General features: G+C 47.4%; 1 protein-coding gene across 2 annotated transcripts in view; it reads right to left on the bottom strand.

Moving 5' to 3' along the window:
• The window catches only part of KLF7 (KLF transcription factor 7), a 96,668-nt gene that overhangs the window by 4,596 nt on the left and 66,667 nt on the right, over positions 1–25,405 (bottom strand). The window contains exons 3-4 of one of the 2 annotated variants that reach the window (XM_014836409.3): positions 19,262–19,385; positions 9,619–12,397 (exon numbers count right to left, since the gene is read on the bottom strand). In XM_014836409.3, the coding sequence (XP_014691895.1) occupies positions 12,346–12,397; positions 19,262–19,385 (176 nt within the window). In that variant the 3' untranslated portion in view covers positions 9,619–12,345. Of the gene's footprint in view, positions 1–9,618; positions 12,398–19,261; positions 19,386–25,405 lie in introns of those variants that run through there. The other variant, XM_044768327.2, reaches the window with a different exon arrangement.

The following is a 25,405-nucleotide window of genomic DNA, read 5'->3' on the forward strand; positions in this document are numbered from 1 at the left end:
GGCTTCTGCCAAGAAGATGGACTTAAAGGCGTACAGGTGGCAGTGACGAAAGAGGCCAAGGCTTAAAAACAAATAGGACTTGACACAGAGAGGGGGTCGTTGGCCTCTTAGAAGCCGAGGGCAGGGTGCTGACTGTGGTCTTACCTAGAGCAGATGCGTCCTCCTGGCCCGGGAATGGGCTGACGTCCCTGTGCTCCAGGAGGGCCTCTGCCAGACATCATCTCAGCCAGGGCATGAGCCGCCAAGGCCAGAGAAGAGGATTGAATAAAACCAACAGAACAAAACTCACGTCCCCAAAGTCAGCACCAGGGGTCGTTTCTAAGCAAAGGCCGAGGGAAGGCCCGAGTTAGCAAGCTGTCAAGAGACAGTTCCTGGACTTTACCTGACCAGCTAGCTCCCTGGAAGCCGCCCCGTGGTGAGTGTGCAGGGCAGCCCTCAGGGTGGCAGCTCTCAAACCAGTGCAGTCCGCCGAGGAGACTAGCACACGCTGAGCAAATCGCAGGTGCCTGTGAAAACTCATATTTTCACAGAATAGAAACTAGAGAACACTTGTTATTTTAAAATGTTGCTTTGGTTTCTATGCGAGTGTTTTTCAGACTCTGAGGTGTTCTGAAAATGACCCTGAGAGAACCTGTTAAAATGCAGATGACCAGGACCTACCCCTAAAAATCTTGATTCCGGTCTGGGAGGAGACTCAGAAAATTGCATTTTTAAAAAGAACTCGCGATGATTCTGCTTCGAGTGGTCATCGGCCTGGGAACCCCCTGGCCTGGCATCCTGAGAAACGCTCACACAGTAGGCTGCTGCATGCATGTAAACAGACGTCAGTTTCCATCTGGGGAATAATTACGTTGCATAAATCAGAGCCCACCTGTATCATAATGTATAGCACTGCGAGCTAAGGAAAGAGATCTACATTCGATATTTTACAATGCTGACCAGGACTCACCAAATAGCTAGTTATTATTTTATTATTGCTGACATGTCTCTTTAAGAAACATTCAATGGATATGTATATGGCTGACACATCTTATAAACGCGCGTGTCCCAGGTGAGTGACGCGCGGCCTGGCACGGTGTTCAAGGAAGGAGGCTGCGTTGTTCCTCCATGCCAGCCTGCAGCTCTCTCTTGCTCACTGTACCTAAGGAAACCAGGAAGACAAGCAAAACCGTTCTCTTAGTGGCACCATTTTAAATTATGCTGCAAATGGACGCCTCCAACTGGGCAATCGTGAAGCTGTAAAGGGGCAGAGGAGGTGGGGGAGGAGAAAGGAGTGCCTGGAAAGACAGGCCAGGTCACTGGGACAGCCCCGGAGGGGGCCCAACATGGGCTTCAGAGCCCCTTCCTCACATGGTTTTTGCAGATACCAGGAGGCAGAGAAGAAAGAGGAAAAGAGAACAAATGGGAAGAAAAATGAAAAAGAAGTCAAGATTGGGAACAGACAGGTGTTAAAAGTTCCCAGAACCAAAGACAAGGTTCACATTTTGGCCATTCATTAACGTTGTCATCATGTACCATGTGCATTAGAGTGTAATTCAATATTTCTAAGCAGGGATGGAAAACGATTTTGTAACAAGCTTGAGTCAATCCATTTAAGGTTTCAAGTGCAAACCTTTCAGTCTTGGTCCCATGAGTTCGCCGCTGCACGTAAGTAAGATCAGGGGCTTTATTCCTTACAGCCTGGGTTCCTTGCCTAGCAACCCCATAATCCCACCTCCTGTACTTGTCAGAACAGTCTGCAAACTTAACCCCAAGAACATAGTGTGTTGTGTAGCTGCAGGAAGTATGTCGTCACTGCTTAGGCTCTGATGTTCTTTGGAGTTCACCAGCTATGACCCTTTAAATATTCCCCAAGTGACTCAAGCACATTCCCATCTTCAGGAACCTTAACTTTCTGCTCACAAGACCAGGACCCTGGAAGCTCTTGCTTCAAGGAACAGAATCAAGCCCAGCAACCAGGGACCTGTCATGGCCACGATTATCTAACTGGAGCCCACCCATTCGTTGGTGGCTGGTCCCTGTGATAAGCCTGCAGACCCAGACTCCTGTAGATTCTCTTTTTGATCACGTAGGAAACTGCAACAAGATATTGCGTCAGTCCCTTTATGACGTCACTGACCATCCTGGGGCTCCTCGGCGACATGCCTGCCTGACGGCTTACCTCTCCTCACCTCCTGTGTCCCAATGTTGGCCACCTGCTTCTATATTTTTTCCTATCCATAATCCCCATATCTCTCATCACTTAAAGCCTTTTCTTGTGAAAGGATGGGATAAACTCACTCACATTAAGGAACACACGGTGGATAAAACATAAAGAGTTACCTCTTCCTGGTTAGTTGTACTTCAAAAATAGGGAAGCTTTGGGGCCGGCCTGGTGGCACAGCGGTTAAGTGTGTACGTTCTGCTTAGGTGGCCCAGGGTTCACTGGTTAAGATCCTGGGTGCAGACATGGCACTGCTTGGCTAGCCCTGCTGCAGTAGGCATCCCACATATAAAGTAGAGGAAGATGGGCATGGATGTTAGCTCTGGGCCAGTCTTCCTTGGTAAAAAAAAAAAAAAAAAAAAAAAAGAGGAGGATTGGCAGCAGATGTTAGCTCAGGGCTAATCTTCCTCAAAAAAAAAAATAGAGAAGCTTTTAGACAAAAAATTAACATTTAGTAGTAGACTATCAGGAGCCTGGAAGCTGGTCCCCCAAAAAATTTGGGGAGCTGAGCTGCGTGTCTGTGTGCCTGCATAGGCAGTGGCCTAGGGATGCCAGGAGATGTGCCATGAAGGTGAGCACAGTTTTTGAAGCATGCATGTATTTCATAGCATGCATTTGTTTCTAGACATTGACTGTTGACTGGGGGTGGGGGGGGGCACAAGGAAAGAGTGACTTCCTTGAAGCAGTCAATGCCTAAGGCCCAAGCTCCATTCCCAGAATAATGGCATGACCTGGCCACGAGCCCATCTGCTGAGAGTGCCTCTCCCTGAGGGAAGATCCTGCAAGACACTGTTCCAAGGATGCGAAGGCAGGGTGGACAATGCACTGCTTCATTCACGGCCACATGGCCTTCTTCCTCCTGGGGGACCTCTGGGTCCTTAAGTAACTTCCCAGTCATCAAATCAGTCTTTATTAAATTTTCACATGCACTTAGCTTTAGATTCAATTTGAAATGTGCTCCAAGGAGCATCATATGCACTAAATAATTAGCTAAAGAGAAACGGTACAGAACAGCTTTCACAGAACAGCACAGAACTGGCCTCTCCAGCACCTTCAGTGGTAACCCAGTCTCTTAATGCAACACAAAGACGAGCATTTCTATTTTGAGTTATATATTTATTTCCATTTGTATTTAAAGGGAAAACAGTCAAATCAGTGGTTTCCAGAATATGTTTGCTTAGGATAAAACTAAAACAGGTATTTAAACTTTTAAGAAGTGGGTCAATTTAAAGAAAAATATTAAGGAAGTAATAGTGCAAGGATACTGGAATAATCTTGAAGGTTGAACTCACCTGACGAAAGTTTAAGAAACACCACAAAGACCAGTAGAGCGTTATGCATATCAAGAACCCTGGGCTGACTCCTGTCCTGCAAAGGATGTGCTCTGTCACCTTGGGCAAGTTACAACCTCAGTGAGCCTCAGTTTACTTACATGCCATGGTGGCGTTGAAGGAGATCTGCAAGATACCTTCTAGTTCTAGCATGCAATGACTTATCTACATTATAGGTCACCTTCTGTGACTAATGGGGAGAAAATGGGGAAATTAAGTCAGTGTTGCCAATGGTGATGTCAAGGCCAGACACACATAAGCATCCATTTAACTCTTGGTTACCCAGAAGCAGTGAGCTATAGAGGAAAGTCATTTCCGGATTGAGTGTCTGGGGACCTATGTGCAGCTTTGCCACTTACTGTGTCCCTGGGCCTTGCCAAAGTCACGTGTCCTCTTTGAACCCGTTTCTCCATCTGGCAGGGCAAAGAGTCATGGTGGAGAACGATACCTACTCCATTACTATGCAGTCTTGTGGAACAGCTCAAATGCAGTATATGAGAAGCAGAAAATTCCATACAAACGTAAATCACATCCTCCCATTCTCTTGTAATGTCTTTGCTGTCATTTCAACATTTTAAGGTAGTACGGTGGTATGTATAACTATATTAGAATCAGGCAGAATTTTTGAAAAAGTAATAGGTTATGTTCAAGCCAGTCAATATCAATAATTTTTAATAGCTAAGATAAAATATTTAATGTTGGAGAAAGAATCGTGAATTTGCTCATCATGGATAACCCAGAAAACCATTGCCTACCAGTCGCCTCGAAATCTTGTTTCAGTTAAAAGCTTTAACCATCTCCTCTTCTAAACCTATAACCATAAGTGGGAGATTAGCTAGATAATACTAAATTATTTATCAATTCCACTGAGCTCTGCTTTTTCTGCAGTTCCTTTCCGGGAGCCCAGAATTCCCAAATGGATATGAATCCTCAGACCACAGCTATCACAGGGCTCATGAACTGGACTCCCCTGGGACACCCAGGGCACACTGTCCCACCACTGCCTGTTGAATTCAAATTGTAGTCATTTTTGCACTTTCTAGGTTATCAAGCTTGCTCCTCTGATCTTCTGGTTAACAAGGAGATGAATATTGCTAGAGGACGACTCAAAGAACTTGTAACTTCCAAATAGGGTTAGCACAGCAGACAAAGTCGGGTCAGCCAGGATGAAGTGTGGAGTCATTCAGTGTACAGCCAAGCAACCCCACAGTCTGGAGTCATCCCTGAATTTATATCATGTTGCAAAAATGGATGCTCGAAAAGGTTGTGAAGTGGGTAATGTATTTTTAGACATATTCTAAGAAAGTTTATGCCTCTAAATATGGAAGCTTCAGTCGTCTAGAATATTCACTTATGTAAACCATCTCGTTTCCTTATGCCAAATAGATGAGACTTAACCCTCTCCTCGTAACACTTCAGCACAGTGCAAGCTGTCCTCCACCTAAAACGTCCAAATTGATATTCTTTTGCAAGTCAGGTTTATTATTACAGAATAATAATACTGCAAAGTTATCTTATCCTTCCTCATGCAAAGAAATTTCTGGGCAAACGACCTTGGTTCTAAGAATTAAACTACTCGTCTAGTCACTGAGCGACGAGGGGCTGGGAGGCAGGTGTGCGGACTCTGGGCCAGTGCTTTTCCCACTGGATCCTGTAGTTTCTCGTCAGCCAGCCTTGCCTGCTCGGGAGATGTGGCAGCTGGCATTCACAATTTTCGAAAACACCTCCCTGGCCTGTAGCATCTAGTGTTCTCTTTACCTTAAGTCTTACTAGGGGGGGACCCAATCGCTCTCACACCTGCTTTCCTGCTCAGGACTGCGCCATCCAGCAAGTCCAGTCCCTGTAGCCACCGTCTTTAACGAGAAGTTTCTTGTCAGATTCATTTGATGAGGGATAGAAGCGATTCACCACTGTCATGTGTCACTGTAAGTCCAAAGCATGAAAAGCAAGCTTGACCAGTATTGTGTCCGTGTAATGACGAACGTGTTTATGGTTTCCAGCTAACGATGCCACTTTCTGGGGGCTCATGACGCAGTGGAGACTCTCCCTTCCTCCTCACTGTGATGCTCTTTCCTGGAGTCACGTGTGGAAGAGAAGATCTGAGTCAGTGTTCTCTTCAGTTCTGAGCACGTCCCCAGGCCTGTCATCTCACTCTTCCCATGTGCATCTTCCTTCTTGTGCTGTGTACCACGTGTAGCCGCTCAAATTTCTCTGCCTCTGGTTAGCTGTCTCTTCCTCACTTTGTTACCAACCTCCCACCCTCACTTAAATGATGCCTTCTGACCTTTGCCCTTCCGCCCTCCCCCACAGGCTTCAAGTCATCCAAATGCCCTCCTATTTAACACCACCCCAGAACCAACTTTCCCCTGCTCTCACCAAATAAACTGCTTTCAATAAGCCTCTCCTAACCCCCAAACAAATAACATCCCACAATCCACCTTGTTCTAAAATATTGTTTTCATAACCTCCAACCATTTGCTCCCTGCCTCCCCTCGAAGAAATAAACTGTCTTCAGTGCTCCTTCCAATGTGGGCACTGAGCTGCCTCAGTGAAACCATAAAGCACACACGCACACACACACACACCCCTGCCCTCCAAACAAAGAAAAATGATCTAACACAGTCTTTCGCTTTCCTTTTCTCTGAGAAAGAAAACTCTCGTGAGGTCTATAAGGACCCATTTGTGTCTCTTTTAGGCTTTCTTTTTCCTGATGAAAAAAGCTAACGAGAAATACAGTAAAGCATTCCAAGGCCAAACACATTCTACTGTTTATTACACATATTACATTCTTAAATAAAAATGCGTCACATAACATTTTTTGCATAGATATCTTACAATATACCAATTTAAAAAAGAATTATGAAACAGACCAGTAACAAAAATAAATTTTTTCTTCATTAATAATTTTGTAACATTAACATACCACCATCATATAATACAAATAATAGTTTTAAATCTTAAGACTTTTGTACAGCAAAAAAACTTGACAAAGTAATATATTTATATATATATATAAAAAGCTTAAAAAAAATAAAATGTCAAAAAAAGGCATAACCGAGGGCTCTAAGACTGGGTACTTCTGTGATATATTATAAATACCAGAGAAGGCCTGAGAGAATGTGACCGGGGCGGGGCTGCGAGTCGGTCTCTCCAAACACGCTTGTCAGACACATCCGGCAAAAAGAAAACGACAGTGCAAAACAAACTTCTCAAGCAACTGTTCAGAGGAGAAGAGAGATCTGGAAGAAAGGTGGTGGGGGCCGGGGAGTCGTGTGGCGGGAGTGGGGAGGGGTGGCGAGAGGGGAGGGCTCTGGGAGGGTTTGTGAAAAGGAAGGGGAGGCTTCAAAAACATGAAACATTTATTTTTGCCTCTGTGTTAGCAAGGAGATCTTGGCCATAACAGGTGTACTTTTCCTCCCTGGAATGAAGCAGAAGTGAAAGATAAGGAAATTAAACTAAGTCTGAGCTTAGGTAGAAAATGCATGCTGGGAAAAAAACCCAAACAGGTTGAGAACCAGCCAATGAGCCCAAAAGCCTTTCTGGACCGAGACTGGCAGAAAGCATTCTGCCTCCGGTCCAAAGGCCTAGGATTAAAAGGTCCCCTCTCCCACCCGCAGCCCCTCCCCTCTGTGTGGAACTCCCAGTGTGGTTTCAGTATACTGGCATTATAAGCATCCATCCCCCGAAAAGATATTAGGCACTGGTGGCTACTCCTCTTAAACGTCAGTAGCCTGTTTTCCTTCTGCGAAGGTACCATAGGTACATATGCACACCCTCCAGGTGTGGGCACACATACCACCCTCATTATTCTGATGTGGGGTCCATTTTATGGCAGTAGACAGAAGCTGGAGTCAAAGCAATTTACGATTCCAAAGCTCACAGTTGAAAAAAATTGTATAAACAGTCCCCAACAAAGAATGCGTCAGCCTTCCCTCAGGACCACCGAGAGGGAGCCCTGTTTGAAAAGTCTCTTGTTCGGGATATTTGTGAAGTGACAGCCTAGGATTTCTCTCTCCATTTCTGAAACCTGTTTTCTCGAGGACTTATACATAAATGCAGAACTCCTGAGGGATACAGTACTATACTGGAAGGGTGCACAGAAGAAGGTTAATTGCAGCTTTATTGTTCCCTTTTCTGGGATCTATTAGGAACCAACAGAAGAGACTGAAGAGAGTGTTAAGAGCAGGAGAGAACCTGAAGCCTCAGGCAGTTGGTCCTGGGATCTCACGTCTACAAGCACTGTTTGCTGCCTTTGACACATTTTTGTTGTTCCAACTCAAGTATTCCCAAAGATCCTCATGGAGGAAAGGAGGCCATCAAAGAGGCATTGATGTGTACTCAGGCCGACCCCTCCAGTTTTCAAACTGAGATATCACCATGTTTACCGAAATTTAACCCAGACCCAGAATGCAAACTCTTGCCTCTTGCCCCTACCCCACACCTGGCAGGTGGCCACTTCTGGAAGATGCTGGGGAAAGCCTCCACAAGCACATTTCAACCAGGTTCTACTCAATGAATTTTCACTTTGGCAAAGATCTGGGTGCAAAATTGCCACCAGAAATGCTGGCCCTCGTAAGATTTAAAACGAAGAAACAATGAACCTGATTTTTGTAGTTAAGTGTGTTGCATCTCTCTGACTTTCCCTACCTTCTTCCTTCTCCTAAAACCAACTCATGTGAAAGAGAAGACAAAAGACTTCGCTCTGTAGTTTATATTTTATGAAACGACTTCCACAGAGGAAACCATTTTGAACCAATAGAACTAATCAGGAGGTTTTGTTGTTCTTGCCATTTGACTTCATTTCTTTGAATTTGCCATAGAATTCAGGAGTAGGGGCAAAAGGCAGAATGTTCTGGATAAGCTGCCCTGAAAGTCCCATTTATTTCCCCTTTGATGCAAATAGACATGGCTAATCTGGAAGCTTATCCCAAACTAAAGTCCTTTAAAAAATCTTCTCTGGCTTCTGGATTCAAAGAAGATTTTTTAAAAATAGGAATCAGGTCTGGTAATCGTGCATGAGGTTGGCTGTCTTTTTACCCTGTTATAATCAGGCAATCAAAGATGTAAGAAGGGCACAAGAGGTGCAGGAGCGACGAGAGGGGTTTTGAAGGGCTTTGCAAGGGACAGTACACAGAGAGGAGAAGGAAATGGTCAGCATCACGTTGATCTTGGGGTCTCCAACACTCTCATAAAATGCAGCTTCGTCACGGAATCCAAACATCTCTTTTTCTGGATATAACACTCATCACCACCAGGCATTAAGCTGGGCCAATTAACCAAGAGTGGGGCAGGAGGCCAGTTGCTGGGAGCAGCATTATAATTTCAGGTTTCCACATCTTTGACTTACAGCCATGTGGCAGGGGGAAGAAGCAGAACTTGAAATAAAGAAAACTGTCAATGGCTTAGAAACACTCTTTTTCTACAACAGCTCTGAGCCCCGCATTAGGTGTGCTTGGGGGACAAGCACAAGAAACACCAGGCCAGGTGTCTCCTCTCAAATTTGGGATCCCCTGGAATGTTAGGAGGTAACAATTTAAACGAGAAAGCAGTTTAATGTGCTTCAAATGTCCATTAAAGCACTGTTTTAAATAACCTGTCCTCTTGGGAGCAAAATACCTTCAGGTTATTTCTTAGGAAGCCTGTTTCCTGCAGCAGGCTCTTCCCAGCCATCTCTGCCACTTGAGAGATGATGGATATTTTATCACAAATCTGTTTCCAAAATGACTGGGGCTCCCCCGACTCCCGTGGATAGGACTGCTCATCGTTCACAGGTGTCATCAAGCTGGAAAAGAATAGTTTCAAAGCCATACACTTAGCACCCACCAAATTCTCAGGCCAATTCTCACAGTTGACAAGTGACTCTGAAGCAAGCAAGCCCCCCAACTGCGGTTCAGCGCACCCTGCTCTGAGAAAGGCCAGGGGCAGATTACAAAGGACCTCACTGGGACAAAAGAGAGAGGAACTACTGAGCATTTCAGACACTGATCAGGACCAAAGGGCCTTTGTTTCGCCACATTCAAATGAGATCTTTTCAAGACCACAGATGGCAACAGGGAGCAAACAAGAAACGATTACTCTTTTGCATTCTTTTTTTTTTTTTTTAAAAACTTTCTTTTTAATAGAGCCTTGCATTGGTCAGTTCAAAAATTAAATTAAGTATTATAAACCCTTAATAATAGCATTTCGAGAGGCAAGAGCGGCTCCAGCTAGGGAGAGCACGTTTGTGAATCATGGCAGCCACGGCTAACGCCATCACGGGTGTGCGCGCATTCGTGCTGGAGGCTGCCCCAGAAAGGGAAGTCAACGACCAACAAAATCTGGGGCGTCTCAAGTTTCATCTAGTGCACTGACGGAGGCGCTACAGTTTAATACAGCTGAGGTTCAAGGTCCCTCACACATCCTTCATCCAGAAAGGATGCACCACACATTCAAATATGACCCCATGGTGCGCGCTGATGGACTGGCCACAAAATGCACTCAAATGCAGTAGAGGACTAGAGATTGTCAGCAAGCAGTGCTCCAGGAATTGTTTCTAAGTCATGTCTAGTTTTAAATCTTTGGAATAAAACTGATTTTTTTAAAATACCCTCCAACTAACATATACATAATTGCCTCTGGCAAATAGGCAGATTTTGTGTGTGTGTGTGTGTGTTTTTAGGGTGGTTTTTCTCTTTTTGATGGTTTTTTTTTTTTTGGTCTAAATTGAAAAAGGAAAAATAGAAAGAAAACTTTGAGGGCCAGACCTCAGAATGCCCCAGGAGTCCAACTGGCAGCTACAGCATTGTGATAAGGAGGCTCCTTCACCCTCAGACGAGCAGTTTCAACATCTCAGTGAAAGCAAAGGTTGCGGAAAGCTGAGAAACCAAATGCCAAGGATCTTGAAGGTTGCTGTCATAAATGTATTTGTGTTTCTTATATTATTACTTCCTTTTAAAGACTTCAGTTTTGCATCCCAATAGGTGTGGGGTGGCATTTTAACAGTCAAGGAGTCAAACAGCCACAGGAGGCAGGAGGGGAGCCAGCTGGTGTGAAGGAGCAGCAACGTGTGTGGACCAAGCGCCATTTTTGTTTTTTAGACGTGTCTTGAAGGGATGGTCCCAGAATATACAAAATATACAATCTGTCCTAATAACCACCCCGCTTGCTTGCATAGGCCATTTAATGGTCCTAAAGGCAGTCTTTGGAGTTGAGGCCAGTGCCAGCTAGCTAAAATGTGGTACACAGAGACCGATGTCGGACGTGTATGTGGGATGGGAAGAGCGGACTGCACACCCCCCCGGAGCCAGCCTGCAGAGCAAACGGGAGCCTCTGTGGGTCCTGGGTCCCTGGGTCACAGGTCATGGTGGGCCTAGCCAAAAAAAATTAGAAATATGTCTCTCCGTTTAGACAGACAGTAAGAGAAACATCTCAACCCTTTCCTTAAATGTCCACCCTTCGCTCCCACAATGGCATTTTGAACCGTGTGTTTTAACAAGTAGGGTAATATGAGCTCAGTGGGTATGAGAGAGGAAGATAGGATGATGTCTTTTGAAGCCACTAGACCTGGGAGGCATGCTCAGTTTTCTCCACTCCTGGAAAGAGTGATATTTTTGGCTTTTTGTCAGGTCATAACCCAGAGTTAGGTTAAATATGCAGCTGCCCTTTGAGACTAGCAACATCTATGCTGAAACTGGTTATAGGGTAGCAACGACAGACAGCACGGGGTTGATCACTACCAGCTGAGGTCAGGATGCCTCAGGGGGGATGAGAGAACTGTGATGTCCCATCTGATTGGCTGCTTTGAGAGCTGGCCATCCAGGTGCTGAGAGAGTCCTGGAGAGGTTTAGTCCATGGAGAAAAGATAAAACATTTAAGCTTCGAAATAAGCTTTTCAAGTTTCGTTAGCAAAAACAGAGAGATTAAAAAGAAAAAATCTAGCACTGGCAATAAGGTGAGGCTCAAGGGATATACTGTGATTTATCATCAAGGACTTTATTCTCTTGGCCACTTTGCAGTCATGCTAGAAGTTTCCGGAATCCCTAGTGCATATGGTGTGCAAGAGTCAAAAAGTAAGAAAAGAAAACTCCTCCTTGAGAGTGAAGTCTAGAGAAATGCAGGCCAGAAAGGTGTAAGGTGTTTTTCCAGAGTCTGCCGCCGCTAAGGCCGTTGGTATCGCCTGGAAAGATCTCAACAGTACTAAGAAGGACCAAAACCCATCGACAGTTCTGTGAGGAAGTCGGACGCACGGAATAGCAGGACTTTTCACACACAAAGGACAAATGAACCAAGAGTTAATTTTGGCTACCAAACTGCAATTTGGTTTTCTAGGTCATTTTTCCCCCAACTACTTAAAGGAAACATTAGTGCTACACATATGCAACTGTAAGACGTTGTATTCTCCTATCAAGTTGCACTGAGAAGGGGAATCAGCCCCTCTTACTGCCGTCCACCTGCAGAGCCCTCGCATCCGCTTTCTCCGATTTCCATCGGCAACGGCGGGAAGAAATTCCAATGGTGCTAAAGCAAGCAGCCAGTCTGCCTCGCTGAGTTCACCCGGTTTCCTGCCTCCTGGTCTTCTACCATCTGGCGAGGGCAAGGCATAAAGAACAGACGTATATATTTTAAATATAGCTGAGTGCATGACAGTGTGTGCGCGTGTGGGTCGATGCGTGGGTGCGTGTGTGTCTGCGTGTGTCTGCGTGTGCACACAGAGGTGGATAAGTGAGAACTTTCTTCTGCGAGGCAACGGTCCCCGCCTGAAGTCCAGCCCCTGCCTCACGGCGTTTCCCTCAGACAACGGCTGACGCCATGGCGACTCTGGCCTCGAGGGTTTTAGATATGTCTCTTCATGTGGAGCGCAAGATGGTCAGACCTGGAAAAACACCTGGGGATATAAGCAACAACACGGATGTTAGAGAGGTCCAGCAGAGAACCCCACATGCATCACCCATACATTTGTGCAAGAAACAAGGCAGTATGCTGGGAAGGCGACTTCAGGGTCAGACTGCTTGGGTACAAATGCCAGCTCTTCCGACAGCTGTGTGGCCCTGGGCATGTTAACCTCTCTGTGCCTGAGGTGTGCGTCAGTAAAATGGGGATCATGACAGCTCTGACCTCAAAGGCTGGTTGTGAGGATTAAATGGGATGATCTACGTCGAGTGCTTAGACCACTGCTTGGCGCCCAGTGAGACCTCAATGGGTATTAACTATTGCTATCAGAAGTGTCACTATTAAGGAAGAAACGAACGTCAAAGTGCTGTGGAAACAACGTACATCGCACTGTGTTCCCTAAGTGTAGCGAAGATCCATTATCCTGTGTCATCAGAGGGTGGAACTTGAACGTGTGAACACCCAGATTTCAGTCTGGAGCTTTACCATGAGATCTCAGAAATGCACCTGTGACACCCACAGGTCTACACGGGCACTCAAGTCACAAGAAAGGATGGAGGAGGAGCCCACATCTATCCAGTATGGTACCTATGCAGGCACAGGCCAAGTGTTTCCCCAGTGTCACCCAGGAACGCCCTCAGCAACCTTCCACGGCGAGTCTTCACACCCCTTTTGTGTGTGGTAAGAAAGCCAGGCCAGGGCGCACAGCTAATGCAGGCAGCCCTGAGAGCCCACTCTTTCCAGTTGTTTCCTGGTGGCTAAGGTCCGCAGCCTCCGAGTGAATGTAGTGGTTGTGTTCACTCCCCCCTTTCTTCTGACACCCCACCTGACTCTCCCTTGGGTGGCAACTCTTCCGCATTCTCAGATGTATGGGGCTGACCCTCCCCCTAAGGCTGATGCCACGGCCACAGTGATCTTCTAAGTGACAGTCACATGACCCACAAAAGTCACTGAGAGCCAGCCCCGGGATATTCGCTGAAACTACTGGAAGAGAAATGCTCACTTTCCACTGGGGCTGCTACGTTACAGAGATTGAAGCCGGCAGCTGTGGGTGTCCACGCGGGAAAGTCTGCTTGAGAATGAAGTCAACAGAGAAAAAGGAGGCAGAAAGAGAGAAAGAGTCCTGGTGATAGCATCTGAGAACCTGGATCCAGCCAAGTCTAAAGACAACTCTAATTCTGTTCTTAGTTACCTGGGCTGATAAACCTCCTTTGAAGCTGACACTAGTCTGAGTCAGGCTCCGTATCTCATAACCGAGAGTGACCATTTCCGTGTCCCGGCAGCCTACAATCTAAGACGGCTGTCTCTCTTAGCTCTGGGTGTCTGCTGTCCCTCTGGATCCTTCTGTTAAAACCGGCCACTCTCCCACTGTGAGAATGTTCCCAGGCTCCCCTGTGGCCTGAGACACCTGCACAATCCAAAACTCTTGTCAGGATGTGAGCAAGCAGCCCCGTTCAGGGTGGCCAGGCTTCCTGCTCAGCGCAGGATTTCCCCGTGTTTGTCCATTCTTCACACAAACAAACAAAAAAGCCCACCCTACCCCCGACCCCAACAGTCGCCACCACTTTGTGTTCACTTCGTAAATAGGTACACGCACAGGATCGATCCCCAAGGAAATCAAGCAAACAGAACAAAAGTAAAATGAAGAACAGTAAGAATGAGAGAAGCACGGGAGACACCTCATCCGATCAGAGCGAACAGCAATAATCCTGATTACACCCACTTCTCTCAGGCCCTGGTTTGGTATGAGCAAGACACTTGCATAATCCTGTTGAGTTCCATCTAAAGGGGATTGGATTTACCAGGAAACAGTGACACATTTTCTTTAAAAGCAACTCCTTGATGTCACTGGCAGCAGAGAAAGCGGTCCAGCGGCAAGGAGTCAGCACTTGACTTGCATGGCCCGGCCCTGCCCTGCCCTCCGCCCTGCCTCTGCCCCTCCTTCCTTCCTTCCTCCAACCCAACAGCCTAGAGAAAGGAGACCTGCGTTGGGAAGTTCTTTTTGTAGGTACTTCCTTTCTAAAGTTAACAGCCGACGAGAACTCTACACAGAGGTGCCATCCTTGTTCCCACCACCAGATGAGACATTCGTCAAAGAGGCCAGGCCAGGGTCTGAACCCAGCCCGAGTCAGAGCCCAGGGCTCAGCCACACCTGCTCTCAGGCTGAGAAGAGGGGGAGCTGGGCAGCCAGTTTAAGGAGTCTGCAGCAGGCAGAATAAGGGGTGGACCCCCAAAAGGTCTACAGCTAATTGCCAGAACCTGTGAACGTGCTGAGTTACAAAGCAAAGGAGAACTGAGGTTGTGGACTGAATTAATTTGCTACATGGCTGATCTTAACATAGGGAGACCATCCTGGATTGTGTGGGTAGGCCCAATGTCATCAAAAGGGTCTTTAAAAATGGAAGAGGGAGGGGCCGGCCTGGTGGTGTAGCGGTTAAGCTCGCACGCTCTGCTTCAGGGGCCTGGCGTCCACCAGTTTGGATCCTGGGCGTGGACGTATGCACCACTTATCAAACCATGCTGTGGTGGTGTCCCACGTGTAAAATAGAGGAAGATGGGCACAGATGTCAGCTCAGGGCCAATCTTCTTCAGCAAAAAGAGGATTGGTGGCAGATGTTAGCTCAGGGGTAATCTTCCTCAAAAAAAATAAAAAGGAAGAGGGAACTGAAAGAGAAGACCAGAGAGATGGCAGCATGACAAGGGCTCAACAGCTCTGATATAGAGGAATGGGGTCAGGAGCCAAGACATGTGGGCAAAGCTGGAAGCTGGAAAAGACAAGGAAATGGGTTCCCCGCAGAGCCTCAGAAAAGAACGCAGCCCTGCCCTGCCCTTAGCCCAGCAAGACCCGAGTTGGAACACTGACACACAGAAGTGTGAGATGATAAGCTTCTACAGATAAATGAAGGTGATGCTAAGTTCGTGGCAATGGGTAACGGCAGTCTCTAGAAAACTAATCTGGAAGTTACCTGGTCAGGCCCGTGCGGTCAGGGCCTGTGAGAAAGCAACAAAGCCAGCGGAATCTGCCCATCCCAAAGTGGGGCCCGGGCTCCGAGACACGAGAGGTGAGGGGAGGTCTTGGCAGCGGCCACACCTCTTCCTTCCCTTTCTATGTCCAGGGAACTTACAGGGCAAGAGTACTCTCGACACAGAACTTCATCTGAAATAAACGCTCAGTAAGTCCACGTGCCAGACTTCTCTGCCTTCACCACCTGCCTGTTCTGGGCTGGATCTCCGGCAACGTACATCTAAGCATCCATCTTTACCCTTCATGTTCTTTCAGGAGGAAAAAAGTGAAGAAAACAAACCATATCTTCATGGTATGAAATGTAACTGCACCCCTCCTGAACAAAACTGGCATCACTATTCGTTCAAATTCTAGGAAGTACATGATGCCTAGAATTAGACTAGGTCCCTCACCATTGAGGTTTTTATTTAAATTCAATACATCAGCAAGACACTTAGTCATGATTAACTTATATTTATTAATTTATACGCACTGAGCTCCACATAGGAATAGTAAAGTAAAAAGTAATAGATAAACTCAGCATCTAGAAATGCAGAATCAAATAATTCTAACGGTAATATACCCCCAGGGGGTATTTATGACTATACAGCAGTCAGATGACCTTAAACAAGAAGGTCCTTCATGAGTGAAATTTGTTGACTACAGAGACTAATCAAACCCCTATTGTCGTTTCTCCTGCTTATGAAAAGGCACACGAGAGGCACGTGGCCTTCCAGCCAACAGCAACCCTCCAGGGCACCAAAGGGTAGATCTGGCTGGTATTTCTTCCCCTCTTAAGCAGGCTGACTCAGAGATCAAAGAGCAAAATGCCTCCTCCACCCCAAGATCTTGGAGGAACTGCCTGGGAGCAGCCTCCCAGATTGTAACCTGCCGAGTGGGTACAACAAGGGCCTGCACAGCACCAAGGGAGACCAAGCCCGATTACCACCACAGGAGCCTCCTGCGCTGTGGGCTGAGAGGCCAGCCTCAGGCCTCCAGCAGTGGGCCACTCAGTGGGCGCACTGTTCAGTCTGAAGGCAAGGAAATGGCAGAGCCACCTCGCTTTTTCTCCCCAGCCCCAACCTGAAGCCGGAGGCCACAAAACCCCAAGTCTTCAAGGCCCAGGTGGGTAAAGTAAACGAGTGCAACGAGTCACGTGTGAGAAACACACAGCACTTTTGGGCTCTCTGAGTCACTTTTGATAAGATGTGGATAGGAAGGAACACGGCCCTTCTGCAAGAGGGGACGACAGCGCAAGCACAATGGTCTATGGTAACTGGCGGTCCGCCTGGCACTGGGGAGACCGCAGGGTGTGGTGGGAGCGGGGAAATGAGCGATCACACGGCCATCGCGAACAGCCGGTGACCACCATCAGCTCCAGAAAGTTACGCCCTGTGGGAACACAAGCCCACTGTTGCCAGATCTTCAGATTTTTGCAGACAAAACCAGAAATACAGTGATTTTTGTGGCATAGAGCAATTTTAAATGTTAGCAAAACAAAAACTCATCTATATTTTTAATCTACCCTAGAGGCAAAATCCAAGTGTAAGTTAGACTCGTACACGTTTTACAGAAAGGAAACCCCAATCCTAGTTCGGCCTCCAAATCGGGCAGTGTGATAGCTTGAATTATAAGAGGCACGAGGCAGGTTCCTTATGCTCATCCCCACCGTGGTACCGACAGGACTCGGTGGCCAGCTCCCTGGCCACTCCACGCTTCCCTTTCGTCTGCTGTGGGACCATGCCCGTGGCCCCTGCGCCACCTCCCAGACCGGCTCCATTCTTAGCACAGTCTCCGCAATCGAAATGCAAGGTGCTTCCTGTCATAACACGCGAGTGAGAATCTGGCCCCTGGGCTCTGACAGTGCAGCAAAAGCACTGACCACTGGCCAATGCCACAGGACTCCAGGCTGCTCGCAACCTCCCCAAACACCATGTCACAGAATTTGTGCCATCTGCTCGGCAAACTTCTAGCTCCAGAAACCATAGCATATTTTGACAAAGAAAATAAAGCAAAAGACTAACCAAATTACCCATCTCTGGCATCTCCTTCACTGAAATATCCAGTCGGCTTGAAATACTTCTCCACATAAACCACACAAATGGTGAGAGCTAATCCTAATATGTCAACTGCTGGACAGGTGTAAATTCCTCAAGAAGTGAGTTGATTTGAAGAAAGAAATACTAACTCTGGCAATTCCCTGTAAGAACTGTCTGTCCACTCCCAAGGACTATGGCAATCCATAACACCACCTCCAAGCAGTGTCCCCCCCTCCCTCCAGGGCGGCCGACTGTGTGCACCTGCTGACGGGCTTTGAGGACTCACAAAGCATTCGTCTTCAGCCCAGCTGATGGACCGCTCCTCCTCAAGGACTGTGGACAGAGTCACATCTACACAGCCTCCTCACTAGAAGCCAGGGCTACAGAGGAAGGAAGCGGGGAAACCTGAGAAGGGCATTGGGGGAGACGTCAAGCACGGAGACCCGTCACTGGAGTATCATCAGTAGTCAACAGCTGTTGACTCAGGGGGACTTCTAGGCAATGGGGTGGAAATTAAAAAACAGGTTGTGCTCCCTCAGAAGAGAGCTCCCAGGGAACAGCTTCCTGGCCCTGGGGCGGGAGGTTATCTCTGGGCTCCAGGAGGCACTGGGCTTTATTTAGTCCTCAAAGAATGAAGATAAGAGGAAAATAGCCTCTTCAGGAAGAAGGGGAAAAAAGGAGGAAAAACACGAATGCATCTTAAAGGAGCACCAAGCCAACTGGCCACCGGGGCCCTGGCCTCTGCTGCCTGCCCTGCAAACACACGCGCTGCGGACGAAGGCCGGGCGAGGCGCCGGCACAGGGCGGGCGCAGGATGCAAAGGCCATCACACTTCCTCCCGGAGCCAGGCCTCCGCGGACATCCTGCACAGCCTCCCGCCGTCCCTCCAGCTGCTGGCCAAGCCGGCCCGAGGCTTTCAGGGCTTTTATCGTATTAGAAGCATTTTTCTCATCATAACCGAGACCTTTAGTATTACATTAAAAAGATGGTTAATTTTCTTAAGCTTCCTTTTAAACACAGAAATAGGATTAGAAGGATAACACGCTCAGATGCAAGCTCATTATTTGATTATGTCTAAACCTAATCCCGCCTTCACCTTGGCCTGCAGAGTCTCCATTTTGGGGTTTATTGGCTGATAATGCCAGGGCTGTCAGATACTATTACTCGTGTACTATCTGTTGCTACGTGCTCTTTCTTCCACCATCAAATGCTGAAGGTCTGAAATGGAATTAGAGGATGAATTCTCAAAGCCTCACCATCTTTTAGACCTTTGTACCTATTTTCAAAGGAGAAAGATGGCCCAGGCCCCTAAAGAAGGGGAACTCTCTTCAGTAAATTCATTTCTAATAGGGCTTCAGAGGAAAGCCTTACGACCAACCTTCCTTCCGTTCAGCAGGCTTTCTGCTCTTTCATGTTATTAAGGATGAGGGAAATGGCATTGATGTTAATAAAGAGATCGGAAGAAGCAGCTACAGGCGACCACTCTCCATCCTATACTTTTCATGTTATGCTAAAATTACCTGTCACATCATCTCTTTGAGGGTAGAAACTATGTCTTATTGATACCAGTGACTAACACGGCTCCAGGTCCAAAGCTGGGGTTCATTAAACACCCATGTAACTGAATCAAAAACTCACAACATCTCTGGATTACACGCAAGAAGGCACCCTTATCGGTTTTCTCAGTGGAGAAGTAAAAGGCATTCCCAGGCCTGAGTCCCTGAGAGAGGGGCTTGGGACAAATCCCAGGGCACCAGACAGCCCGCCCTCCCACGCCCCATCAGCGGCCCCGCCCCACAGCTCCCGGCCCCTTTACCTGTCGCAGTGGTTGCATTTAAAGGGCTTTGCACCTGTGTGTTTCCTGTAGTGCCTCGTGAGCTCATCGCTTCGTGCAAAACGCCACTCGCACCCTTCCCACGAGCACTTGTAAGGCTTCTCACCTGCAGGGAGAGAGGAACGACCGTGGTCAGCACAGGGGCAAGACAGCCACACACCTGATCGGGTTCTGCTACCTGTTGGTCGGTCTTGGGAAAGGGCCGTATAAATCATTCTGGAAAGGCTACATTTCCTAATGCGGTACATCACATTTTCTTTAGTCTCCTGGTGTTTTCTTTTTTTCAACCTTCAAAAGTGGTTTCCCAAGATCCTCAAATCTGAAGCTGTCATTTCAGTTCCCAGAGTCAGAGCATCTCCTTTGACAGGTAAGGGATCAATTTTTACTTATTTTCTATTCCCTGGAGCACTTTGACACCCACAGTCCAAGCAGAAAGGAAATGTGCTATTTTCATCTGAACCACAAATGCTTCTAATTCTATTTTTCTCTAGAACCTCCAGTAATTTACCATTTCAGCCTTTTCCATCTTCTCCCACCCCACCCCTCCTACCACAAACTGCAGCCATGCAGCTGACTGACAAGGCGAGCAGCTCAGGTCTCCCAGAACCACTGCTCCTTCCAGAAAGTGAGTGGATGGACGGTCACGACTAAGGGCTTCAACTGGAGAGTAAAGCAAAAATCACTTGGCGATTCCTGGCATTTAGGTAAAAGACACTCACAAAAGTCCTATTTAAGAAGCCCACAACCTAATGATTCCTGAGTGTTCATATTAGAGAGAGAGACACATTACAAAATATTTTTAAAGCCAATTTGTAGAGCAAGGTTTTAGCCACAGTGAAGCTGCTTCTAAGCATGAAATTCGAGCTCTTGTGCTCAAGTGACCTTTTCGCACAGTAAATACAGATGGAGGAACATGTACGAGAAAGTACATGACTTTTCCTTAGGCCTTTTTTTTTTAATTCATCAACGTCTGTCACCAAACACGACAAATATTTCCCCCTCCAACTGTGCGGTGCGCTGGTTTTAATTAAGAAGAAAAATAATCTTTAAAACACCATGAAATGATGAGCTACTGAGCCCTGCACGGAGAGGCAGGTTAGCACAGCGGTCAGGAGCTCTGAAGACAGCTTCCAGGGCTCAGCCCTCAGTTCCGTCTAACGTTCTGTCTAACCTCCCAGGCCTCTGTTTTCCTAGAGAAAATAACAGTATGCACCTCAAAGGGTGTGGAGAGGATAAATTAATACACTTATACATTGCATATTAATTAGAGCAGTGTCTGAAACAATCAAGATTCACACAACTGCTAACTTATAAACAGCAAACCCTGAATTTACGATCCACAGTGCCACAGCTGTCCCACTACCTCTCCATTTTAAGAGCACCAACTTCACTAGGCAGCAGAGAAGGCCCGGTCCAGGTCCTGTCCTTGATCCACTTTCTTCTTTCCACCTTTTTCCTTCCCTTTAAACTTGACTACAAAGCGTTCACAACTCTTTATTTGTATCACCTAGAATCGAACCAAACACGACCGAAAATTTTATTTCATTAAATCGGTGCCCTAGTGAGCCACTGCTCTTTAAGACCCGTAAAGGGGAATGAGAAACACAGGCATTTCTTTTAAAGAGAACCAAGAGGACATGAAGGAGGGCTGGAGGCACAGGGGGAAGCCCATTCAGTTCTGGAAAGCAGAAGAAAAAAAGGATCACTGAGCAGGGTTAAAAGTTCACCTTCTGGATCCTTAAAGTCAAATTTTAGAAAATTGCACCTGCTGAAGAACAGGGAGCAGCGTGGAGGTGTCAAATCACCTTTGGAGTCAGCACACCTGGGATCCTTTTGAGTTCATGACCGACTCTCGGCCTCAGTGTCCTCATCTGTCAAATGGGGTGAGCTTCCCATGCTCACTGTGAGGTTTAAACAAGTGGTCACGCATAAGACACGTGGCTTGACCCAAAGCACAAGGAAAATATTCAAGTTGTCTGAATTCCCGTCCTCGGCGCCAGCCCCGCTCTCGGAGGCTGCCGAGGAGACGGGTCTAACCGGCTGTCAATAAAGACCTTCTGAGCTCAGGCTCCAGGCAGCTGAGTCTGACTCACACTGGGCAACCTAAATATTGGGAAACAGAGTCTTTTTAAGCTTAAACGTTTTCTCAGTACCTTGATGGAGAGGGATCGGAAAAACGGAGCGCTCTTTAGATCTGCTCTGGATGACTGGGACGCTGAAGAGGAAACAAAGAGACCCCAGGTGGAGAGAGAGGTGCCCTCTCAGAGGGGTGCGTCGGCATCATTTACCTAATGTTATTGATGACACACAAGGCTCTGTTACTTCAAGGAAATCGCAAACAACAAAAAGAGAGAGTCAGGCACCAAAGACTTAGAAATTCATAATGCCCTCTGCCTTAAAAGCCCTCAAATGCAGGTAAAACTGGAACCTAAGGGACCAAACAAGCCCCAGACGCAGCAGGCGCTCTGAACACCCCATGGCATTCTACAGCAACCAGCAGAGACATCCAGTCCTGGAATCAATCCCACAGTCAAACTGGCCCGCCCGCCACAGGCCACCACGTTCTGAAGGACACTGGAAGGACGGGGAGAAATGGAGAGCCAAGTGGAGGTCTTGGGGTATTTTTTTTATTTCGAGCTGTTTGCTTTTCCCTTTGCTGAATGTTTTTAGCCAGTTTTGTTCTATTTTGACAAATAACATAAAAGATTTAGTTACTTCCCAGAAAATAATGTAGACTCTTAGTTAATTCTGGAGCAGTCCTATCCAGCGGCTACTTCAGTGTCCCCTTTGTCATGGTATAGACCGAGACGCAGACGGCTTGACTTGGCTCTGAATTGCACTTACATTGTTTCCTGCTTCATCCAGGTGCTATGTAGAACAAGCCCTGAGCGTTTAGCAAGTTATATCATAGTGATGCATCAAGCTATTTTCCAGTGTCTGATTAATTTACCTACAAGTTGCCATTTCGGCAAATATTTACTGATAAGAAACTTAACCAAGAAAGAACTCAGCCAAATGAAGGAGCAGTGCCTGAAATAAGAGAGTTCAGAAGTCGGAGAGGTAGAAAACATGTAAAGAATTGGGAATAAGACTTCCTATTTAGGGCTCAAGAACAGCAGGGTAAGGCTGGCCTCATTTCTGCATACTACGCCTGCTTCCATAGACACTGTCTACTCACAAGGCAGCTCAGCGAACTTCTCTGTCACAACTTGGCCAGGACGACACCTCCCCGGGCACCGGCACCCACTGCTTGATCTTGGGGGAGGGACCACCTATGTCCACAACCCATCAGTTTCCACCCCAACAGCCTGGCTGAGGATTTCTGCTCATTTTATAAAGGCTTGCTTTCTTTATAAAAGAAGGAAGAAAGAAAGGAGAGAGGGAGGGAAAGAAGGAGGAAGGAAGGAGAAAAAGGAGAAGGCAGCTGAGCTGTAGCCACAGCAGATTTCATGCAAAATGAGCTCCCTGCCTCACCTCCGTCACCCTCCCCTCCCTCCTCGCTCCACTCCAGATACTACTTCTGGGTATAAAACAGAAGTGGTCACAGAGCACTGGATGTAGGCACCGGAGCAATGCCCACCATTCAGCTCACTGCACGTGGAGAGCGGACAGATGTTCACGAGAGGTCCACGCGGGCAGGTGGGTGGGAGGGAGGCTGCACCCACTGGGACCCCTGTCCAGGAGCGCGCAAGCGAGGGCAGCACGCGGCAGAGCGGAGGGATGACGGGGCGTAACTCGCACGCAGTTCAGTGCTGGAAAGCCGCTCTTCAGAACCCCCTGGATTTTAGGGGGAAGGCAAGAACTACTTTTCCTCTCTGGAAATTTACCCAGGAAACCTGCTCCCTGGGGGAGCTCACACCTCAGAGCGGCAGGCGGTCTAATCAGGTGTGAACAGATGTATAGCCACACAAGGGCTTAAGGAGAGTGAAGGATGCTTGAGAAACAGGACTGACATTTAGCAAGGTTGAATCCTGGCAAGAATTCACAGTCTCCCACAAAATGGCCTCAGAAATGGAATGTGGTCTGAACCAGTGTGGCTGTTTTTTTAGTTCCTTACAGAGTAACTCCCAACATCGTGACCATCAAGTTTGCTTGATCAAAAAACATGGCATAAATACTTTTTGAGTATGCACCTCCAATATATGTATTTGTGAATTATATAAATGTACTAATGTTCTACTATATTAGGATATTACAAAACATGCATTCAATACAGAAATTTAAAAGAATGAGAAACAATTAAATATAAATAGAAGTTACATGTTTTTCTTCCTACACTCAAAATGCCTGTGCTGCACAGGCCTGCTGTGGAGACCACCGCCCGCAGGACGAGGGAGGCAGCGTGGCTCCGAGCTCCCGTCTCCGTGCTTCCCTTCCAGCCCCACGGTGGATTCTCCCTACAGCAGTCCTAGCGATCCTTCGAAAATGGAAATCGGAGCCTGTGTGTCCCTTACAGGGGACCTTAATCTTTATATTTCCATGTAATTGGTTTCTTTGACATGGCCTGGATTTCATTTTATGCATTTAAAAGCATTATTCTGCAAAGGCTCCACAGGCTTCACCAGACTGCCAAAGAAGTTCATGACCCAAAAAAAGTTGGGAAGAAATTAAGGTGTAAGTGCTTGGGTGGCTTCCCGTCACTCAGAACGAAAGCCACAGGCCTACACGTCCTCTAGTACAGAGTCTAAGGACCCGGCCCCTGGCCGCCTTTCTATGCTCACCCCTACCCCGCCCCACCCCATCATCATGCCCCACCTCCATGCTTCCACCTCAGGGCCTTTGCACCTGCTACCCTCACTGCCTGGAACACTCTAGCTCCCTCACTTCAATCAGGCCACTGCTCACACATCTCCCCCTCAGAGAGACCCACCCTCACCATCCTCTCTGAAACGGCAGATTCTCCATACCACTTAGTCACTTTGACCTTAGACTGTGCATGGTGTGCAGGTACCACCGTCTCTGCCCCCTCTAGAGCACAAGCTTCATGCAGGCATCCATTGGTCACTGTGATCCCAGCAGCACTACCGCAGGGCCCGGCTTGATCCTGTGGAACACCCGATGTGGAAGGCGTTGGATGGACAGAGCACCCCAACCTGCCACCAACACCCATGGATGCACAGTGGGGCCGGTCACACCTGTGGCCTCAGTCCCTCTCTCTGCGCTGAACTGGCATGAGGTAGAAAACGCTTACTGCCTCGTTTAAAGCTGGCCAATTCTCAGTGACAGGGCGGAAAATGTGGAACTCTACAGTGGACTAGGCGATCCTCCACCATCGAAGGTCACTTCCACTTCTTCCTCATCCGCCCAGCCGACAAGAGGAGTATCCGACAATCTTCCTGTGACCTTCATCTCAGGCCGGGGACCACATCTCCGAGCGACGTCCCCTCTGGGACACCGGGTGCGTCACTTGGTGGAACTCACAGTGAAGACTCCTGCTGAGCGTGTGTTTGGGAGAGCGTAAGTGATGCGTCAGACGCATCGCACTATAAATTTGCCTTTAACATATAGATTGTAGCAGGAAATGTGAACGTGTGCCCGAATCCTGCATTCCAGGTTTAAAACGCCCCGGAAAATAATACTAACGCAGATTTTCTGCATTCACCTCCTGATCTGCAAAATTTCAAGTTCCGAATCCAATTCCTAAGGAGACGAGGACTTTGACATGCCCAGATTTGTGCTAAAAGTAATTTTATCTATTTTTCTTAAAATTTTTTTTTAAAAATGTGGCTACTAGATCTCTGTGATCTTGGCATGTCAAAGTCCTGGTCTCTTCAGGAGGTGCATTAGGAACTGGACATTTCACAGACCAGGAAATGGAAAGAGAAAGATCCTTTGTAATGGGTTTATATTGCCACCAGTACTCCGAGAGGAAACCAGCGCAGTGGGCCGACTGCTCTCATGTCACATGCAGCAAGCAGCATGGACACTGCAAGTCCCCAGGGAACAGACACCCAGACAGAAAAGGTCACCAGGCTGTCCTCATGCTGGGAAAGGGTGAGCCGTGCACATCACTCCATCGCTTGGCAATCTCTTCTCAGGGTGCATGGGCTGCAACTGAAAAATACTCCAAGTTGTTAACTCTGCTTCGGAACACTGGCTCAGAGTTCCTCTTAGATTCCAGCTGAA

The sequence above is a fragment of the Equus asinus genome, chromosome 4, assembly GCF_041296235.1.
Source record: "Equus asinus isolate D_3611 breed Donkey chromosome 4, EquAss-T2T_v2, whole genome shotgun sequence".
Lineage (NCBI taxonomy): Eukaryota > Metazoa > Chordata > Mammalia > Perissodactyla > Equidae > Equus > Equus asinus.